Source organism: Chiloscyllium plagiosum, unplaced genomic scaffold (genome assembly GCF_037043375.1).
Source record: "Chiloscyllium plagiosum isolate Xiang-an unplaced genomic scaffold, Cpla_swu_hap1 HiC_scaffold_9, whole genome shotgun sequence".
NCBI lineage: Eukaryota > Metazoa > Chordata > Chondrichthyes > Orectolobiformes > Hemiscylliidae > Chiloscyllium > Chiloscyllium plagiosum.
The window spans coordinates 69,761,700-69,783,705 of NW_028270147.1; the positions used below are offsets into that span (position 1 = coordinate 69,761,700).

General features: G+C 41.8%; 1 protein-coding gene across 5 annotated transcripts in view; it reads left to right on the top strand.

Annotated features, from left to right (window-relative positions):
* axdnd1 (axonemal dynein light chain domain containing 1) overlaps positions 1 to 22,006 on the top strand; it is a 179,924-nt gene that overhangs the window by 118,405 nt on the left and 39,513 nt on the right. For all 5 annotated transcript variants that reach the window (XR_015758172.1, XM_043699575.2, XM_043699576.2 and 2 more), the window contains exons 20-22: positions 8,649 to 8,839; positions 11,531 to 11,627; positions 12,144 to 12,287. Coding sequence is in view for 4 of the 5 variants with exons in the window: in XM_043699575.2 (XP_043555510.2) it covers positions 8,649 to 8,839; positions 11,531 to 11,627; positions 12,144 to 12,287 (432 nt within the window). In the remaining variant the exon portion in view is untranslated. The remainder of the gene's footprint in view (positions 1 to 8,648; positions 8,840 to 11,530; positions 11,628 to 12,143; positions 12,288 to 22,006) is intronic.

Consider the following 22,006-nt stretch of genomic DNA (forward strand, 5'->3'; position numbering starts at 1 on the left):
GGATTAAAAAGGGCATTTGGGTGTCTTTAGGTCAGTCTGGACAAGATGGGCCAAATAGCTCCCTTCTGTGCTGTATCATTTCTATAGATTCTATGATGGAACAAAAGTAATTGTTTAATTGCATTGCATTTTCGTTGTCAATTCTCCAGAAATTTATCTGTCATTATGTTAATGCAAATATGTTTTGGCCAGTCTCTTGAATGATATGAAGACGATGAAAGACCTGAATTAGAACTTGAATTCCGAATGTGTTCAAAGTGCAGATGCTTTAATTTCTGATGGTAGACAGTAAATCACCATAGATAGTTGGTCTGTGCCATGTGACAGTTATTACGTTCTTGGGCATCTCCTCTTTGCCAAATGGCCATTAGCATGGACTTCACCACCACTTATGTGACCTCCTCCTCCCCAGTGGTCAGGGTGGTTATCTCTTACTTTTGGTTCTGCCTTCTTTTCTGCAAGGAAAGAAGTCAAGAGATACTTGTGTAGAAATAAATCGTGTGTAGAAAGTGGAAAGCCTACTTTTGTGGGGAGTGACTGAGCAATGGGAAAAGATATCACTAAGATTAGCCTGAGTGTCAATGTTAGCTGTCCAGGTGAGGTTGTAAGGCAATGTCTCGAGATAGGAATGAATAAAGCTGCAAGACCTAGCAATCTGAGGTTTATTGTCGAAACAAGTGCTGGCAAGTTCAAAATATGGGGATAGAGCCTGAATATGGGGTGCCAACCATGAATTTTATGAATCCCTTGGCCTCTGAATCTACCTTCAAAGAAGCATACTTATGTTCATTTCATCTGCCTCTTTCAGCATGAAAACAGACGGATATTGAGGCTTTCCTCTTGTTCTTGTAGAGCAATAGAGTCATACAGATGTACAGCATGGAAACAGACTCTTTGGTCCAACCCGTCAATGCCGACCATATATCCCAACCCAATCTAGTCCCACCTGCCAGCACCCAGCCCATATCTCTCCAAACCCTTTCTATTCATATACCCATCCAAATGCTTCTTAAATGTTGCAATTGTACCAGCCTCCACCACTTCCTCTGGCAGCTCATTCCATACACGTACCACCCTCTGCGTGAAAAAGTTGCCCCTTAGGTCTCTTTTATATCTTTCCAATGACCCAAGCTTCACTACTGTCTAGGGTAGAGAAATGTAAGGATTAAGACATCTGAAAGAAGAAAGACCTCCTTATGTACATCTGAAATTACAGACCTCTTCTGAAACTGTACCTCATGGTTCTGGATTTCCACAAGTGGCGAACCACATTAATTTCATGTACAATGTCAAACCCTTGCAGAATCTTGCATGTTTTAATAAGATCACCTCTAATTTTTCAAAAATGAGCAGAGGCTCTACCTGCTCAGCATTTTCTCTTCATCTCAGGATTAAATCTTGTGAACAACTTTGAACTCCTTCCAATGCAAGTAAATTCCTCCTTAAGTAAGGAGAGTAGATTCCCTATGCAGTTGTAGAAAAAATTCCTTCTTTTGTATTCCATCGCCCTTGCCTTAAAGGCCATACGTTGCTGCAAATCCATGCTTTTTTTTATAATTCATGTGCAAGTATACCCAGATCACTCTTTACTCTAGCATTTTATGGTCTATTTACATTTAAGTATTATTCTGCTTTTCTATTCTTCCTACCAAAGTGGGCAAATGTATTTTTTTCACATTGTTATCTACATGCCAAATGTTGCCTATTCACTTAATTGATCTATATCATTTTGAAGACTCTTTGTATCATCTTCAACTTTACACAGTGACAGATTATAAGCTAACTGGCCTATATTTTTCTGCTTTCAGGCCCTTTTCTCAAAAAAGGTGTTTCATTGGTGGTTTTATAGTTCACTGGAACTTTTCCAGAATCTACAGAGTTTTGGAAGGTTACAACAAATGCATCCACTATCTCTGCAGTCAGTTATAGAGTCATAGAGTTATACAGCATGAAACAGACCCTTGGTCCAACTCATCCATGCTGCTTAGATATCCTAAACTGATCAAGTCTCATTTGCAGCCATTTGGCCCATATCCCTCTAAACCCTTCCTATTCATGTACTATCCAGATGCCTTTTAAATGTTGTTCTTGTGCCCACCTCCACAATTTCCTCTGGCAGTTCGTTCCATACACACACCACCCTCTGCATGAAAAGGTTGTCCCTTAGGTCCCTTTTAATTTTTTTCCCTCTTACTTTAAACCTATGCCCTCTAGTTATGGACTCCCTTACCCTGGGAAAAAGAGGTTAGCTAATTACCATATCCATGCCCCTCATGATTTTGTAAACATCTATAATATCATCCCTCAGCCTCCAATGCTTCAGGGAAAATAGCTCCAGCCTATACAGACTCTCCCTATAGCTCAAACCCTCCCCTAGGATGCAGCTGATTGGTCCAGGGAGCTCATCATTCTTTAGTCTTGTTCGTTTTCCTAGTATTTATCATTTACAAAAGTTATTATTTTGAATTGCTCCCTCACTTTTTCCCCTTGAGTCTTGTGTCTTGCAACATGAAGATCAAAGTCTTGAGGCACATCTCAGATGTAGGATGTCGTACTGTAGTTATGCAGGTCTTTGTTGAGAATAAATCTGGAGTATTGCATGCACTTTTGGACTCCACACCTTAGAAAGGAAATGTCTGGAAATGTACCAGAAATTTTGCTTGGTGATATTGGGGATGGCACGACTGTCCTGTGAGGAGAAATTTGTTCGACTGGGCCTGTATTCAACAGACTTTAGAAGGATGAGACCAGGGACAGACTAGATGCTGGGAAGGTGTTTTCCCTGGTTAGAGAGTCTAGAACCAGGAGACACGATCTCAGGATACAGGGTAAGCCATTTAGAACTGAGAAGAGGAAGAATTTTTCTTTCAAAAGATAGTGAACTGAGGCTCTGGAGACCATTTCATTGAATATAAGCAAGAAAGAGAAAGTTTTTTTAGATTTTAAAAGCATCAAGGGGTATGATTAGAAAGATGGAATATGATAATGAAGTAGAGGATCAGCCATGATCAGATTAAATGATGAAGCAGGCTAAAGTGCTGAATGGCCTATTCCTCCTCATTTCTATGTTTTATTGCTTAGAGATCCTTCCCCATCCTGATCTTTCTGTAAGTTTTTATGCATTTTTAGGATAAGTTGTTATTATTTTTATATTTCTCAATAAATTAGTTTTGTAATTTCTGTTTACCTATGGGACCTTTTCATGTCTGTTCTTGCCATGTCTCCTTTGTCTTCTTGATACACAGCATTTGTAGTTATCTTCAGTTTGAATTTTGTCTTTCTTTATTCAGCAATTTAAAAAATGAATTCATGGGATGTGGATATCACTGGTTAGGTCAGCATTTACGGTGCATCCCAACTTGCCTAAAAAAAGTGGTTAAAATCAACTAGGCAAAAGTGGGTACTGCAGATGCTGGAGATTAAAGTCAAGATTAGAGTAGTGCTAGAAAAATGCAGTAGGTCAGGCAGCAACCAAGGAGCAGGAAAAACGACGTTTCCGACAAAAGCCCGGAAGATGGGCTTTTGCCAAAATGTCGATTTTCCTGCTCCTCGGATGTTGCCTGACCTGCTGCGCTTTTCCAGCACTACTCTCATCTTGCCTAAAAAAAGTGGTGGTGAACTGTAGAGCCCCCCACTCCCACTCCTTTCAGTTTAGGGACAACCACAGTGCTATTAAGAAGGGAGTTCTGGGTATTGACTCAGTCATAATTAAGGAATGAGGATATAATTCCAAGTCAGGATGGTGTCTAAATTGTAAAGGAACTTGCACGTGGTGATGTTCCCATTCATCTGCTGCCCTTGTCCTTCTAGGTATCAGAGGTCGTGATGCTGTGTAAGGAGCTTTGGTTGATTAATGCAATCTTACAGAGCCATAGTGGTGAAGGGTGTAAATATTGAATGTGGCAAATGTTACTTTGGTCAAATGGGCTCCTTTTTGTCCTAGATGGTGTTGAATTTCTTCAGTATTCTAGGAGCTGCACTCAACCAGCTCTTACTTTGTACATACCCACCCGGTTCCACTTATCTGCAGTAACCTTCCCCAACTACTCAAACAAGTAGAAGTGTAAACAGTAGCAGTGTAAACAGTACTTACGGGAGTAATTTGCTTTCAAAATATTCAGCAACACCTTCTGCAATCCTTAATTTTTATAATAGTCTTCAGCCCACAAACAAAATTACGGTAAATAAAAGGATATGGTCTTTACACTGGAGAGTATTCCATCAGACTCCTGACTTGTACCTTGCCGATGGTGGACAGACTCTGGGAAATCAGGTGTCTAGTTACTAGCTGCAGGACGCCTTAGCCTCTGATCTGCTTTTGTAACTGCTGTATTTAAGTAGCTGGTTCCATTCAGTTTCAGATGATTTCTTCCCAAAATGTTAATAGAGGAAGATTCAGCAGTGGTAATGCCATTGAACACTGAAGGCCAATATTTAGATTCTCAGTTGTTTGAGATTGTCAGTGCCAGTGTAAAGACCATATCCTTTCATTTTTCTGTAATTTTGTTTGTGGGCTGAAGACTATTATAAAAATTAAGGATTGCAGAAGGTGTTGCTGAATTTTTTGAAAGCAAATTGCTCCCGTAAGTACTGTTTACACTGCTACTGTTTACACTTCTACTTGTTTGAGTAGTTGGGGAAGGTTACTGCAGATAAGTGGAACCGGGTGGGTATGTACAAAGTAAGAGTCAACTGTTAACAATTACCTATTAGTCTCGGGTGGTGTATGAATGGAATGAGCTGCCAAAGGAAGTGCTGGAGGTTGGTATGATTACAACATTCAAAAAATATCTGGATGGGTATATGAATAGGAAGGGTTGAGAGGGATATATAGGCCAAGTGCTGGCAAATGGGACTAGATTCATTTAGGATATTTGGTCAGCATGGACAAGTTGGGCCATCTCTAGGTGTTGTACATCTCTATGACTTTATGACTGTAATTGTTTGCTCTTCACCTTATTAATTTACAATACCTTCTCATGGAATCACAGAGAAGTGGAGGTGCTTGCCACTGTTGAAGCTCTGGCATTCTTGCAACTGGCCACATGTTTAATGCCCAGTTGCACCCAGTCAGATGCTGTATGCCAGGAATACCCTCACACTGTGTGGTTCTTGCATCATTATCACAGTGAAGAGGCCAGAAAGGCAACTTCGCTCCCTGATTCTCCCATAGGGATATACAGGTTTAGGTGGATTGATATGAGGGCAGTTTTCTCAATAAACCTCCAAAAGAGGATATGCCACCAGACTCGGCTAGCCTGGGATCTCCGGCAGGGAGAGTGGGCAGTCTGGTATGAGGGGGAGAGGGGTGTCCTGGGTTCAACAGGGCAATTCACCTATTGTGCCCGACTGGAAGAGGGCCTGTCAGGTCCTCTAGGAGAGAGAGGTGTGTTGGGTCCTCTGTTGGGCCAATGGGGAGAGTGGGTTATTGGGTCCAGGGAGAAGAAGGGGTTGTCAGGTCAGCGGAAGAGGGGTTATTATGTTCTGTGGGATGTTAGATCCAACAAGTTGGGTGTGTGTTGGCCCAGCAGGTAGGAGGTTAGTTCCGACCTGAGCATTCAGACCAGCAGTTGGGGACATTGCATCCTGGTTTGGGGTTGTGAGGTGGTGTTAGAATTGTGTTGAATTGGGTGCTGCTGGTTATGGGGATGTTGTCAGGGATCAGGGGTTGGAAAAGATGTATTTTGGGGAAAATATTGCTAACATTCCCAACAACATTTGTGGTTTGACTTCTGTAATCACCATGAATCCATGTTCCTGGTAATGTATTTAAAACCTGAGAGTTTTTTTCATGCAAATGCTGTACATTGTATAAAGTATTGAATGATTAATTAGTATGATCTGTGATTTAAGAAAGATTAAATTGGTTGTTGAAGAGAAAAGAAATAAGACTTAAGGACGCTTGGTATACTTAAGTGTTACAAACACTGCTCACATTAAAGACCAACGAGACTGGTTTGGCTAAATGACCTTTAGATTAGATTACTTACAGTGTGGAAACAGGCCCTTCGGCCCAATAAGTCCATACCGACACTCGAAGAGCTACCCACCCAAACCCATTCCCCTACATTTACCCCTTCACCTAACACTACGGGCAATTTAGCATGGCCAATTCACCTAACCTGCAGGTCTTTGGACTGTGGGAGGAAACTGGAGCACCCGGAGGAAAACCCACGCAGACACGGAGAGAATGTGCAAACTCCACACAGACAGTTGTCCGAGGCGGGAATTGAACCCACACTGGCGCTGTGAGGCATCAGTGCTAACCACTGTATCACCGTGCAACCGCTGTTTATGTTGTGCTATCTATGGATTCCAATGACATAGAAATGATAGACAAATCCATCATAGATTTTAACTGGAAATTGTGAAATATTCAAAGTAGAATTAATAAAAGGACAAGAAAAGTGCAAGGGATGTAATTTAATGAACAGCTCTGAGAGCTAGCACAAGTAGAATGGATCAGTTGACCTCCTTAGAGTTATTAATTGTTGTGATTCTATTCTCTATGTGACAACACTACTTAAGTTACCATAAATTGCTATCCCTGATAATATTGATATTTTCTGTCTTTATGGGCAATTTTATTTGAGATCAGTACTGATGTCATTGCTCACAAAATGCAGACCACAATTTTTTGCATGGATATTCAGGAGCCTCTGATGTTCACAACATTGAATTGCTTATTTTGCTTGAAAACATTTGATGATCTGACTGCACAGGACCTCAGGTTTATATTTCTTCTGCTTTTCTGTCATGTTATTTCTGTTGTACTTTCTAAAAAGTTCTTTGATTATATCACAGCAAAACTATAGTAAACCAGAGCAACTCCATTGAAGGATTGTCCAACCTTTTCACATCCCCACACCATCCAGTTTAAAAATGGGATGCATCTCATGTAACCACATGCAGTGGCTGTTTGGGGCAATGATAAGAAACCTGGGTCCATTTGATGGTGATGGGGTCAATGAACCACAATCATGGAAAGCACTCATAACAGGAAGCTCAATCCTGTGAGGCTGGGAAATCGGGCAGTGCAGTCAAATGTTAAGGCTTACAGCAGCATTTCAAAGGGGGGTTAACATTTGGAAATTATAATGTGTAACAACATAGAGCAGTAGTTATCTTGATAACAAAATCAAATACATTTCGTTTTAGATATTCTTGAAACACAGAGTCACAAACAACCTGCCATAATTTGTTTCCATTCAGTAGCCCCTGAGAGCAGATCCCTTACAGTTATCAATGAGAATGACTTCCTCCTGATGTACTGCCATAACAATATATGGCTGTTGAGTGGAAGCACCAAGCAGCAGTAGCATGGGCAGGAGAGGACAATGCACTGGGGTCTTTAATTTGTCATCTGATCCCAATTCGCATATATTAATAAGCCTCCTGCCTGTCTCCCACAGGAGCTCCAGCTGCCTGGATGGAAGTCTGTCTGAAAAATAGAACGGACAGAAATTCGGCGGTAAGTTGGCACAACTACCTGCCGTGTTATTTTAAATGCAAATGGGTGGTAGTCACATGAAAATAACCTGGTAATATATTCATGGAGGGCTCTCCCAAGACTGAGCTACTCAAAAGGATCGAGGGGATGTATTGTTTTACTATACAATACACAATAAATTATCATAGCCAAAGATTTACAATAATCGAGTATGTCAAATTCAATTAACCAGATCTACCGTCATTGCTACAGTCATCAGGCAGCAGCTTCCAGAGTTTAGACATGTACAGAATAACATAGAAATGAAGTGGTTGCTGCCATTGATTCGTACTCTTCCTTTGGATATGTTGCAGAGATTTCCACAGACTCAACTACCCTTAGAGTTAAACATTGATGAGAACTTAGATTTATACACTTTTAATCTGTCAAAAGCCCTTCGTGAAGTTACACCTTGTTGAAAGAGGTGGATGTAGCATTCTTACTGATATATTAATCTCATAATTACTGCTCAACACTCTTATTGACCATGAAAAACTAATATTTTTGTGGAATGTCAACATTTTCCACAATGATAATTAAAATGCACATTTTTCAAAAATTCTTAAAGGAATTCTGCTTATTTTTATTTTAGATTCTAAATACAGAGATACTTTATATCAGTTCATGCAACTTACAATGAACGATTAAATATTTTTTATTTCCTGGTTTCTTGTATATAACAATTTCATATTGATTACTTACTTACTTGCTAGTATCACTGTTGTTTCACAACAGGCAATCAGCTTCACTTGGTTTAAGCTATTGTCAGAAAAGGGGAAATTCCTGCCACAGACGTCACCATGTCTTTATGGGCAATTTTATTTGAGATCAGTACTGATGTCATTGCTCACAAAATCCAGACCACAATTTATTGCATGGATGTTCAGGAGCCTTTGATGCTTGCAACATTGAATTGCATGAACCTGCTTACTTTGCTTGAAAACATTAAATGATCTGACTGCACAGGAGCTCAGGTTTATATTTCTTCTGTGTTTTTCTTATGATTTAAATCTACAAAGTGTGAACAACAATAGTGACAAAGATATTAGAATAAAGCATGATGGGAAAATGTGACAAAAACATTATAATACGTGTATGATTTGGAAAAAAATGCTAATTTTAAAGTATATTAATGACATTCCATTTCTTTACCATCCAGATTGTCATCATTCAAAGTGCAATGAGTCACCTGTTGGTAAATCTATTGCTTCAAATGGTGCACGATCCAATTGCTAATATCAGAAAAAAATACTTCAAACACCTCGCTTATCCGGATTCACCCGCAAAACTGGAGGAGAAAGCTCTGATGGTAGCTAGTCGGCTGAATATCTTATCAACACAGATGTACAAGTAGGTCAAAGTTTACCCTGAGTTAATTAGCTGAAGGCCTTAACCACTCAAAAGTAATAAGAGATTTCTTCAAGCTACCTTTACTCACTTTACTATATAGACAGATATTTGACAATGTTTGCTATTATATTTTAAAAAGCAAGAATTAGTACGGGTATTTAATAGCATCTTTCATGACCTCAGATTGACTCAAATAGATTCTTAGCTATTAAAATATTCTTGGATTTCAGTTACTGTTTTACTTTAGAGAACATCGACAAATTTACAAACAATAAGATCTGCAAATCGATGAAATAAATTATTGGATGAGATTTTAACTTTTGATTGAGAAATCAATGTTGACCAGGCTACTAGAGTTCCTAGTTCATCTTAAAATAACCAGTTGGAATATTTTACATCTGTCTGAGAGGCCAGAGAGGTCCTGGGTTTGAAACATGCACCTATGGCAATGCAGCATTACTCCAGTACTACATTGGAATTTCAGCCGAGAGTATAGAATAATGCCCTTTCTGGAGTAGGGCTAGCATCAAGTTGCAATACATCAACTTGTATGTATCGTTGTGCAGATACTATAAAACTTGGTATTCTGATTTAGGATTTGTTCATCAGAAATTATTTTCAAGCTTCCAAACCACAAATTCGTTCCTCCAAAAGTGGTCATGTCCCTAGTCAAGTTGTTGCAGTACAGCTACAGCACTGGTTTACCTACCTAACAATGCGGAAATTAATCAACTATGTTGTCTACATAAGAATCAAGATAAATCTTATCTACCCATCTACTTCCTCACCACTACACTTGATCAAGGTCAAAAATCACATGATACCAGACAATACCAACGGGTTTATTTGAAAACACAAGCTTTCAGAGCCCCGCTCCTCCTTCAGCTATAAAAAGCTGAAAGCTTACATTTTTAAAGAAACCATGTTGGATTATAACTTGGTGTCATGTGATTTTTTTTACCTTGTCAAACCCAGTCCAACAGGCACCTCCACATCATGGCTACTCTTGATCACCAGTAAAGTGATGAAAGGCACCACTGACCATGCTGTCACAAGTCACCTGTGTCACAGTGAACTGTTTACCGATGCTCAGTTTGGTTTTTGCCAGCGCCATTTGCTTCCAACGTCTTGCAGCCTTGGTCCAAACATGGATAAAAGAACTAAATTCTACATATGATTTGCAAGTGACTATTCTTAACACCATAGCAACATTTAAACAAGCATAACATCAAAGAGATCAAAGGCTCACTCACTCACTCAATCCCCACCACTCAGTCTCGTCGCTCATTCACCCTCCTATAATCTTTCAATCCTCAGCCATTCACTCTTCCCTCCATATAACTCCCTTCCCAATCACTCCATGTCTCCTCCCCCTCCCCACTCACTGCCTCCTATGCCTCATTGCCACCTCCACTCCCTCCCATCACTCACAAACCCATCCCTCCACTCACTGTCGCATCTGCACTCACCAGCTACCTCCCCCACACCCACTGAAAGCACCCCAAATCACTGTCTGACAGCCACCACACAGATTCTTTGCCTGGAGCTACCAAGTGGTTAAATGTCTGTGAGATCCCACTTTCTGAAATTAAGCAACACCCAGTCCAATTTTTTTCATCTACATGTGAAGATGTACAATTACCATGACTCCTTAGTTGATGCTTATCCTCTCTCCCTCTCTCCCAAACCCCCCTTCACAATAGCTCACTCTGCTCTCAGTCCCCAGCCACAGTGACCCAGTTGTTATTCCACTCATATCAAACTTGTGTCTCCTTGTAACCTTCCAAGTCCTCATTCTGCAGACAGACTCACCATTTTAGTTCCAGGCCTTGGGCTAAGTTTGATCATTCACATTATGCTGCTCACTGCCCTTCCAATTACAGACTGTTTTCTTCTCCATACGAGTGGCACGGTGGAACAGTGGTTAGTACTGCTGCCTCACAGCGCCAGAGACCCGGGTTCAATTCCCGCCTCAGGCAACTGTCTGTGTGGAGTTTCTCCCCGTGCCTGCGTGGGTTTCCTCCGGTTTCCTCTCACAGTCCAAAAATGTGCAGGTTAGGTGAATTGGCCATGCTAAATTTCCTGTAGTGTTAGGTGAAGGGGTAAATGTAGGGGAATGGGTCTGGGTGGATTGGACTTTTTGGGCCGAAGGGCCTGTTTCCACACTGTAAGTAATCTATCTAATGTATTATGTGTTTCTGAGGTTCACTAGTAAATCTATATCAGAAGGAAATGTGAGAATGAAGTGGCCTTTGATTAGAGTAGCAGCTCCTTTCAAAATCTTCTAGTTACACTTATCTATATTTTGAAGTAACGATTGGCAGACCAAATAGGTCCCCATTGTCGCCTATGGGCTGTCTATTGGACAAACCTGACTTAAAGGAAGGAGTACAGAAGATGTATGGAAACACTACCATCTTCTAGTTTCCCTACAAACTACTCAGAATCCTGACTTGGAGCAATATCTCTGTTTCTTCACTGTTTGCCTGGCAAGATCCCAGAACTTCCTTTCTAAAACACTTGACCGTCACTCCCCTCTTTGCAGAGCAATTAGGGAAGGTCAACAAATGCTGGTATTGCTACTTACACGTATATCCCATGAATGAATGAATGAAAAATAAATTCTGTAGTCTTGAACAATTTAATGTGTAAATTGTTATCCAATAATTTTCTTTGTATTTATTTTTACAGTTGGTGCAGAGATATAGTTGAGGAATTAGTTAAGCAACGGTCAGCAAAGCACCTTGAAGATCCTGACAATGAACTGAAGGAACTTGAAAAGCTCAAGGTAACCATCTTTATTGCACGGTGGCTCAGTGGTTAGCACTGCTGCCTCACAGCGCCAGAAACCCAGGTTCAATTCCCGCCTCAGGGAACTGTCTGCACATTCTCCCCATGTCTGCATGGTTTTCCTCTGGGTGCTCCGGTTTCCTCCCACAGTCCAAAAATGTGCAGGTTAGGTGAATTGGCCATGCTAAATTGCCCGTAGTGTTAGGTGAAGGGGGAATGGGTCTGGGTGGGTTGCTCTTCGGACGGTCGGTGTGGACTTGTTGGGCCAAAGGGCCTGTTTCCACACAGTAAGTAATCTAATCTAATCAAGTGGATGACAACAAAAATTGTCAAATACATAGTGGCAATGCATGGGATCATTTTATGGTATCTGCAATATTTTTCAAGTATTTTAGACACCCAGACCACGTTGTCTTTCTCTAAAGAAAATCCATTTAATTATCATTTGAAGATCACGATTGTTAAGTTGTATTTGCTACATAACCACTATGAATTCTTTGTCTGGAATCACTAGGTGGAAAGCACTGAGTGGATAAACATCTGTGAGATGCTGCTTTCTGAAATTAAGCAACAACCAGTCCATTTGTTGTCATCCAGACAAGATGATGTACAGTCACAAATTAACCTGACACGTGACCTATGCACTGCTTGCTTGCGGGTAAGGATAACTATGATGAATAATTCTTTGACATTAAACATGCTTTTTCTCCACTTCCCTTTGTGAAGGTACTAGCTTCTGTCACTGAATTTACTGACTCTTATTCATAATTAAAAGTTAGATATTGACTACAGCAAGTATATAATATTGGTGGGAACAAATACTTCAGCTGGGCTAAACTTGAAATTGTTCAAGTTCAACAAATGCATATTTCTAAAGGGAAACTCCCAGATTTTCTTCATTTCAATGTCTTTCTGTTTTTATGCTACCCAATTTTACACTGTTATTTCACGTTTACAGCAAAACAGCCTGACATCCTGAAAATGTTAAGGTCATTAAATTTCTGTATAAAATGAGTATCCTACTGTTGCCATTTGGTATAGTGAGAATTTACAGGAGATACCTTATAAGGATTTACAGTTTACTTATTACACAATCTAGTCTTTTATGTTTTTAATGCTGCCAACTGCTTCACTATGTGGCTATGTGTGAACTGCTTCAACTCTGCTCCCAGTTCCCATTTTTTTCCATGGAGTCCACATTGGCAGTCTGAACAGCATTCCATCAAAACCCATCCCCCTACCCCAACACCCTGCATTTCCCATGGCCAATCCACCATCCCTGGGCACCATGGGTAATTTAGCATAGTTAATCCACCTAACCTGCACATCTTTGGACTGTGGGAAGAAACCATAGTACTGAAGGAAACCCACACAGAAATGGGGAGAATGTGCAAACTCCACTCAGTCATATGAGGGTGGCATTGAACTCGAGTCCCTGGTGCAGTGTGTTGCCCATTCTGAGTAACTGTGAGAAGATGGTAATAGCAATGAAATTTCTTGTTGAACTGCTTTAGTCGTTGAACTGATTGTTTGTCCATGATAGTTTCAGCCAGGGAAATCCAAGATATTGTCCCTGGAGCAATACAAAGAATAGCAGCATTTGTCCAGGTCAGGATGATACGTCAGTTCGAGGGAATCTATCAAATGGTACTGCACATATTGCTGTTCTTGAATTTCTTGTTTGTAGAAATCACGGGACTGGAAAATACTTTTGGAAAAACTGGTTGCAATCTATCTCTCAGCCACAGTACTGGGTACAAATGTAATTTTACATTTCTATATTTTCTCAGTGCTATTGAAAAGCCATAGACCCAAAACTTTAACTTGACTGAATTTTATGCTCCCCTGGGGACGGGTTGGCAATGGGTAAATGTGTAAAAGTGGATGCAATACCTTTGGCATCATTCTAAGCATTTACGCACCAGCCCCCACTACAATTGTATACAAGTATTGGGAGTCCCATTCACCTGGGGTCCAATAAAGACAATGATTGGCCACATAAGAACCTGTTGCTACCCACCAGAATTCTTTGTGTAGGAGATGGAGACTGTTGCAAAGTTAGACCACGTCACTTTCATTGCACAGCGGAGACTGATCACCACCATCTGGAACCCCTCCCCCACACCCTGCCTGCCTCCAATTTACTCTTGCTGCCTGGCCTGTCTGCCTTGGTCTCACATTACAGTCCCAGGGCCTACCCGCAGAGCCTGTATGAGGATCGAATCTTGTTGCAGTGAAAGGCTGTAGCGCTAGTTTAGGGATCGTAATCAAGTCACCCCTGTTCACTGCTTGGCTGCTCATTAAATCTTTAGGTTCTGCAAACAATGTGGTGGGGTGGGGGAGCAGTGGGCCTGAATCTTGGCTAGTGATTGTGAGTTGGTGTTAATTTTCAATGACACTGACGGGGCCTGGTGAGAACAGGCCAGCTTGGTATTGGTATTAGGCTTGGAAAGGTCAGGTTGTGAAGCGAATGACTGGGGGAAGTGGTGGGGAAGGAGTGGTTGAGAGGTAGGAAGAATGAGTGAATGGGATGAATGTTGGGAAGAATGGCACCTTGTGATAGAGAAAGTCAAGTGAAGACTTTCAGAAGAGAATCTGTTGAGCAAGAGCCCCCTGTTTTCTTTCCACTTTGTGGACCAATGAGGTGTGGCTCTGACCTTTGCATGTGGATGTCAATACATTAGCATGCTGATAGGTGTGCATGGCACCTTGGAGTGGCCACGCAGCTGAGAGGGAAAGTTCCTGCTGAATGGCTATGTGTGGACATCCATCAAAAAGAGACTGCTGAGTTAATGACCAGTGGGGAATTGGCTGTTGCGTGAGTGAGTGTATGGAGTTGTGGAGTTTGAGAAGAGGAGCTATCTGTTATGAGGTGAAAGTGAGGACTACAGATGCTGGAGATCAGAGTCTAGATTAGAGTGGTGCTGGAAAAGCAAAGCAGGTCAGGCAACATCCGAGGAGCACAGACACTAACAACTCACACAACAATGGTAAAATGAAAAATGTGATGCAAATTGATGAAATGTGATGAAAAATCAGGTCGCAAGAAATAATGTGAGTGCTCCAACATTACATGACAACTGTCTTTAGTATGGGTCTAACAAAACCACCTGATGACTTCTACATTTTTGAGGAAAAGTGAACAAAATGTATCAAAATGGAGGTAAAGGCAGATTCTCATCCTGAAAATCTAATAAAAACCCATCCGCGCACACTCCTGTTCCCATGGTTAAAGTTCCAAAGGCCTTGGAGATGCTCCATGTTTTGCACTTTGGTTTGAAAATACAAAACAAAGCGCTGTTTGACTACATTGAAACATGAGCTGAAAATGTGTTGCTGGAAAAGCGCAGCAGGTCAGGCAGCATCCAAGGAGCAGGAGAATCGACGTTTCGGGCATGAGCCCTTCTTCAGGAATGAGGAAAGTGTGTCCAGCAGGCTAAGATAAAAGGTAGGGAGGAGGGACTTGGGGGAGGGGCGTTGGAAATGCGATAGGTGGAAGGAGGCCAAGGTGAGGGTGATAGGCCGGAGTGGGGGTGGGGGCGGAGAGGTCAGGAAGAAGATTGCAGGTTAGGAAGGTGGTGCTGAGTTCGAGGGTTGGGACTGAGACAAGGTGGGGGGAGGGGAAATGAGGAAACTGGAGAAATCTGAGTTCATCCCTTCTGGTTGGAGGGATCCTAAGCGGAAGATGAGGCGCTCTTCCTTCAGCCGTCGTGAGGCTATGGTCTGGCAATGGAGGAGTCCAAGGACCTGCATGTCCTTGGTGGAGTGGGAGGGGGAGTTGAAGTGTTGAGCCACGGGGTGGTTGGGTTGGTTGGTCCGGGTGTCACCCGGACACTCTGGGACACACTTTCCTCATTTCTGAAGAAGGGCTCATGTCTGAAACGTCGATTCTCCTGCTCCTTGGATGCTGCCTGACCTGCTGCGCTTTTCCAGCAACACATTTTCAGCTCTGATCTCCAGCATCTGCAGTCCTCACTTTCTCCTCCTACATTGAAACATAACAGACTCTTAAGACAGCAAACTAAACAGAAAAAGATTATTGGGTTTTTCCAGAGCTATCTTTCATTGCTTATCAGTGTCTTTTACTGTCCACAGTCAGGCCATGATGTGATATGATCAGATTGAATAATTAAGAAGTTTTTCACATATTTACAGTACCACTGTTCAGGTTTTTTTGTTATAGCGCAAATTAGGTTACATAGTTGGCTTCCTCGTTTACCTCAAAGCTCCACTTCAAATGGACTTTAGGGTGAGCCATGTGCAATTCAACTTAATATAATTTTTTAATATGCAGATATTCATATTTATCAGGCATTATTTATTATATGTTGATCTGAAACTGTGTGATGGAATAGTTTGTGGTATTGAAAAAAAAATAATTTAGTCTATTGAGTCCATGCTGACTCGCACTGATGAAAGGTCCTTACCTGAAAGGTCGACTTTTCTGCCCCTTGGATGCTGCCTGACCTGCTGTGCCTTACTGGCTCCACGTTTTATTGACTCTGACGTCCAGCATCAGCAGTCCTTACTATTTTCAGTTTGATCTGTTTGATCCACACAGCTCTGCATGTTAGTGTTGATAAGGGGGAGTTGCTGGATGTGGTGTATTTGCACTTTCAGAAGATTTTTAATAATGTCCCACACAAGAGGTGTATGTGCAAGCTTTGTTTTCATATGTTTCTGATTTACTTAGTTACTGAGACTTGTTTTAAACCAGTACTGAGATTTGGTTTATCCCATGATGTGGTTTATAGTCATTGAAACACAAAATATATCCAGGCAATTTTATGAAACCTATCTTTATCTGTAATTACAGTTCTTAAAGTGCTATGTGCACGGCGGTGTACCCCTCTGATAATTGAAGTAAACACCTATAAAAGCTCACCTCTCCTCATAATCTAATAAAATGTGAGTGACAGAGAACTCCCAAATTCCACTATTTAAAGAAAATAACATCAATTTACTTTTCAACTCAAAAAATGAACGTTAAACAACAACTATTCATAATTCTAAGCCCTCCTTCTCTTAAATGCTTATTATCTGCCTCCAATTGTATAACAATATGCTGTTCCAATAAGACATTTATTAAAATTACATCAACTTAATTTCAAAATCACACAGCCGCTGACGTCTTCCGTGTCTTTCTTTCTTCCGGCTGAAGATGTCCTTGGGTCATCTTCTTTCTTTTTACTGCAAATATATTACATATGAAATGTACCTTTGATAGAGAGAGTTTCCTAATTTCTTGGAGAGCAAGATGTTAGATCTCCAGGCTTTTCTGTCTCAATGGTAGTTGCTCACTTCTGCCTGACTCTCTTTCTGTTCAGGTTTTTCCTGCACCAATACGTCAAACAGGGTGTCTGCTAACTGAGCCTCAACTCCTTCATCTTTCTCTTGAGTTTTTGCTTCTTGCTGTGACTTATGATAGTGGGATCCTTCTACTACACAATATGGGTATTTTTGTTTTAACTACTTAGAAGATAAAGAAAGGGAAAGAAGAGCCATGAGAGAGTTTTAACTACTCAATTCCCTGTTCTTCTTTGCTCAGCTAAAAACTCCTTCCTTTTTTCTCTCTCTCTTTGCTCACCTAAGAACTTTCTCTTCCTTTCATTTTCCTCTCTCTTTCTCTCTTCCTCTTTTTTCTCTCATGGCTCTTCTTTCCCTTTCTTTATCTTCTAAATCCATTTGCCTCAATTGCAATTTACATTTTTGTAACTCTATTGTACTTCTCCGCTTCTCTGATACACCTAAGTGCTTGACCAACTACTTTACAATTTCAGCTTTCCTTTCGTCCCTGGTTAATTCCAAATGTAACCTATTTGCTAATTCTAAAAGTGTATCCTTCCTCTGTCTTTCTAAACTTTCTTGGCAAATTGGAAAGCATCTTCAAGCAATTTTAAGAGCCATTTCTCTCACTTTTAATTTACCCAACTACAAGTAACCAAAATTAAACTTTTTTTTTCACCTGGTTTTCCAATAGAAAGGAGACCAGAATTGTACGCAATATTCCAAAAATGGCCTAACCAATATCTGTACAGCTGCAACATGACCTCAACTACTATACTCAATACTCTGACCAATAAAGGAAAGCATGTCAAACTCCTTCTTCACTGTCCTATCTACCTGCGACTCCATTTTCAAGGAGCTATGAACCTGCACTCCAAGGTCTCTTTGTTCAGCAACACTCCCTAGCTACCTTACCATTAATTGTATAAGTCCTCCTAAGATTTGCTTTCCCAAAATGCAGCACCTTGCATTTATCTAAATTAAACTCTATCTGCCACTTCTTAGCCCATTGGCCCATTTGATCAAGATCCCATTGTAATCTGAGGTAACGTTCTTCACTGTCCACTACGCCTCCAATTTTGGTGTCATCTACAAACTTAATAACTATACCTCTTAGGCTCATATCCAAATCAATTATGTAAATGACGAAAAGTAGTGAAACCAACCCTAATCCTTGTGGCATTCCACTGGTCATAGGCCTCCAGTTTGAGAAACAATCCTCCACCACCTTCTGTCTTCTACCTTTGAGCCAGTTCTGTTTCCAAATGGCTAGTTCTCCCCTTATTCCGTGTGATCGGACCTTGCTGACCAGTCTCCTGTGGGGAACCTTGTCTAACACCTTACTGAAATCCATTTGGATCACGTCCACCACTCTGTCCTCATCAATCCTCTTTGTGAGTGGGAAATCATGTCTCACAAACTTGATTGAGTTTTTTGAAGAATTAACAAAGCCATGTTGACTATCCTTAATCAGTCCTTGCCTTTCCAAATACATGTACATCCTGTCCCTCAGGATTCCCTCCAACAACTTGCCCACCACCAAGGTCAGGCTCACTGGTCTATAGTTCCCTGGCTTGTCCTTACCATCCTTCTTAAACAGTGGCACCACGTTAGCCAACCTCCATTCTTCTGGCACCTCATCTGTGACTATCGATGATACAAATATCTCAGCAAGGAGCCCAGCAGTCACTTCCCTAGCTTTCCACAGGGTTCTAGGGTATACCTGATCAGGTCCTGGGGATTTATTCACTTGTATGCGTTTAAGACATCCAGCACTTCCTCTTCTATAATATGGACATTTTTCAAGATGTTGCCATCTATTTCCCTATATTCTATTATCTTCCACGTCCTTTTCCACAGTAAACGCTAATGCAAAATACTCATTTAGTATCTCTCCCATCTAATGTGGCTCCACACAAAGGCTGCCTTGATGATCTTTAAGGGGCCCTATTCTCTCCCTAGTTATCCTTTTGTTTTTAATGTATTTGTAAAAACCCTTTTGATTCTCCTTAACTCTGTTTGCCAAAGCTATCTCATGTTCCCTTTTTGTCCTCCTGATTTCCCTCTTAAGTATACTCCTACTGCCTTTTTACTCTTCTAAGGATTCACTCGATCTATCTTGTCTATACCTGACATATGCTTCTTTCTTTTTCTTAACCAAACCCTCTATTTCTTCAGTCATTCAGCATTCCCTATAACTACCAAAAGAGAAAATGCTGGAAAATCTCAGCAGGTCTGGCAACATCTGTAAGGAGAGAAAAGAGCTGACGTTTCGAGTCTAACTTAACACCTCTCCCATCACACACGGCACCTTCTCATGCAATCGCAGAAGGTGCAATACCTGCCCCTCTACCTCTTCCATACTCACCATCCAAAGCCCCAAACACTCATTTCAGATTAAGCAGCGTTTCACTTGTACCTAGAACATAGAACATAGAAGAATACAGCGCAGTACAGGCCCTTTGGCCCTCGATGTTGCACCGATCCAAGCCCACCTAACCTATACTAACCCACTATCCTCCATATACCTATCCAATGCCCGCTTAAATGCCCATAAAGAGGGAGAGCCCACCACTGCTACTGGCAGGGCATTCCATGAACTTACGACTCGCTGAGTGAAGAACCTACCCCTAACTTCAGTCCTATATCTACCCCCCCTTAATTTAAAGCTATAGAACATAGAACATAGAACAATACAGCACAGAACAGGCCCTTCGGCCCACGATGTTGTGCCGAACTTCTAACCTAGATTAAGTACCCATCCATGTACCTATCCAAATGCCGCTTAAAGGTCGCCAATGATTCCGACTCTACCACTCCCACGGGCAGCGCATTCCATGCCCCCACCACTCTCTGGGTAAAGAACCCACCCCTGACATCTCCCCTATACCTTCCACCCTTCACCTTAAATTTATGTCCCCTTGTAACACTCTGTTGTACCCGGGGAAAAAGTTTCTGACTGTCTACTCTATCTATTCCTCTGATCATCTTATAAACCTCTATCAAGTCACCCCTCATCCTTCGCCGTTCCAACGAGAAAAGGCCGAGAACTCTCAACCTATCCTCGTACGACTTCCTCTCCATTCCAGGCAACATCCTGGTAAATCTTCTCTGCACCCTCTCCAAAGCTTCCACATCTTTCCTAAAGTGAGGCGACCAGAACTGCACACAGTACTCCAACTGTGGCCTAACCAAAGTCCTGTACAGCTGCAACATCACTTCACGACTCTTGAATTCAATCCCTCTGCTAATGAGCGATAATACTCCATAGGCCTTCTTACAAACTCTATCCACCTGAGTGGCAACCTTCAAAGATCTATGTACATAGACCCCAAGATCCCTCTGTTCCTCCACCTGACTAAGAACCCTACCATTAACCCTGTATTCCGCATTCTTATTTGTTCTTCCAAAATGGACAACCTCACACTTGGCAGTGTTGAACTCCATCTGCCACTCCTCAGCCCAGCTCTGCATCATATCTAAGTCCCTCTGCAGCCGATAACAGCCCTCCTCACTGTCCACAACTCCACCTATCTTCGTATCATCTGCAAATTTACTGACCCACCCTTCGACTCCCTCATCTAAGTCATTAATAAAAATTACAAACAGCAGAGGACCCAGAACTGATCCCTGCGGAACTCCACTTGTAACTGGGCTCCAGGCTGAATATTTACCATCTACCACCACTCTCTGCCTTCGACCGGTTAGCCAGTTTTCTATCCAATTGGCCAAATTTCCCTCTATCCCATGCCTCCTGACTTTCCGCATAAGCCTACCATGGGGAACCTTATCAAATGCCTTACTAAAATCCATGTACACTACATCCACTGCTCTTCCCTCATCCACATGCTTGGTCACCTCCTCGAAGAATTCAATAAGACTTGTAAGGCAAGACCTACCCTTCACAAATCCGTGCTGGCTGTCCCTAATCAAGCAGTGTCTTTCCAGATACTCATAAATCCTATCCCTCAGTACCCTTTCCATTACTTTGCCTACCACAGAAGTAAGACTAACAGGCCTGTAATTCCCGGGGTTATCCCTATTCCCTTTTTTGAACAGGGGCACAACATTCGCTACTCTCCAGTCCCCTGGTACCACCCCCGTTGCCAGTGAAGACGAGAAGATCATTGCCAACGGTACTGCAATTTCCTCTCTTGCTTCCCACATAATCCTAGGATATATCCCGTCAGGCCCGGGGGACTTGTCTATCCTCAAGTTGTTCAAAATGTCCAACACATCTTCCTTCCTAACAGGTATCTCTTCTAGCTTACCAGTCCATTTCACACTCTCCTCTTCTACAATACGGTCCCTCTCGTTCGTAAATACTGAAGAGAAGTACTTGTTCAAGACCTCTCCTATCTCTTCCGACTCAATACACAGTCTCCCACTACTGTCCTTGATCGGACCTACCCTCGTTCTCGTCATTCTCAGGTTTCTCACATACGCATAAAATGCCTTTGGGTTATCCTTGATCCTATCCGCCAACGATTTTTCATGCCCTCTCTTAGCTCTCCTAATCCCTTTCTTCAGGTCCCTTCTGGCTATCCTGTATCCCTCCACTGCTCTGTCTGAATCCTGTTTCCTCAACCTTATGTAAGCCTCCTTCTTCCTCTTTACCAGACATTCAACCTCTCTCGTCGACCATTTCTTTCCTGCCTGATAGGTACATACATATCATGGACACGTCGTATCTGCTCTTTGAAAAAGTTCCACATTTCCACCACATCCTTCCCTGACAGCCTATGCTCCCAACGTATGCTCCTCAAATCCTGCCTTACAGCATCGTAATTTCCCTTCCCCCAATTATAAAATCTACCTTGTTGTGCGCACCTATCTCTCTCCATAACCAAGGTGAAAGTCACAGAATTGTGGTCACCATCACCAAAATGTTCACCCACTAACAAGCCCACCACTTGTCCCGGTTCATTACCGAGTACCAAATCCAATATGGCCTCCCCTCTGGTTGGACAATCTACATACTGCGTTAGAAAAGCTTCCTGGACACACTGCACAAACACCGCCCCATCCAATCTACTTGATCTAAAGAGCTTCCAATCAATATTTGGGAAGTTGAAGTCGCCCATGACTACG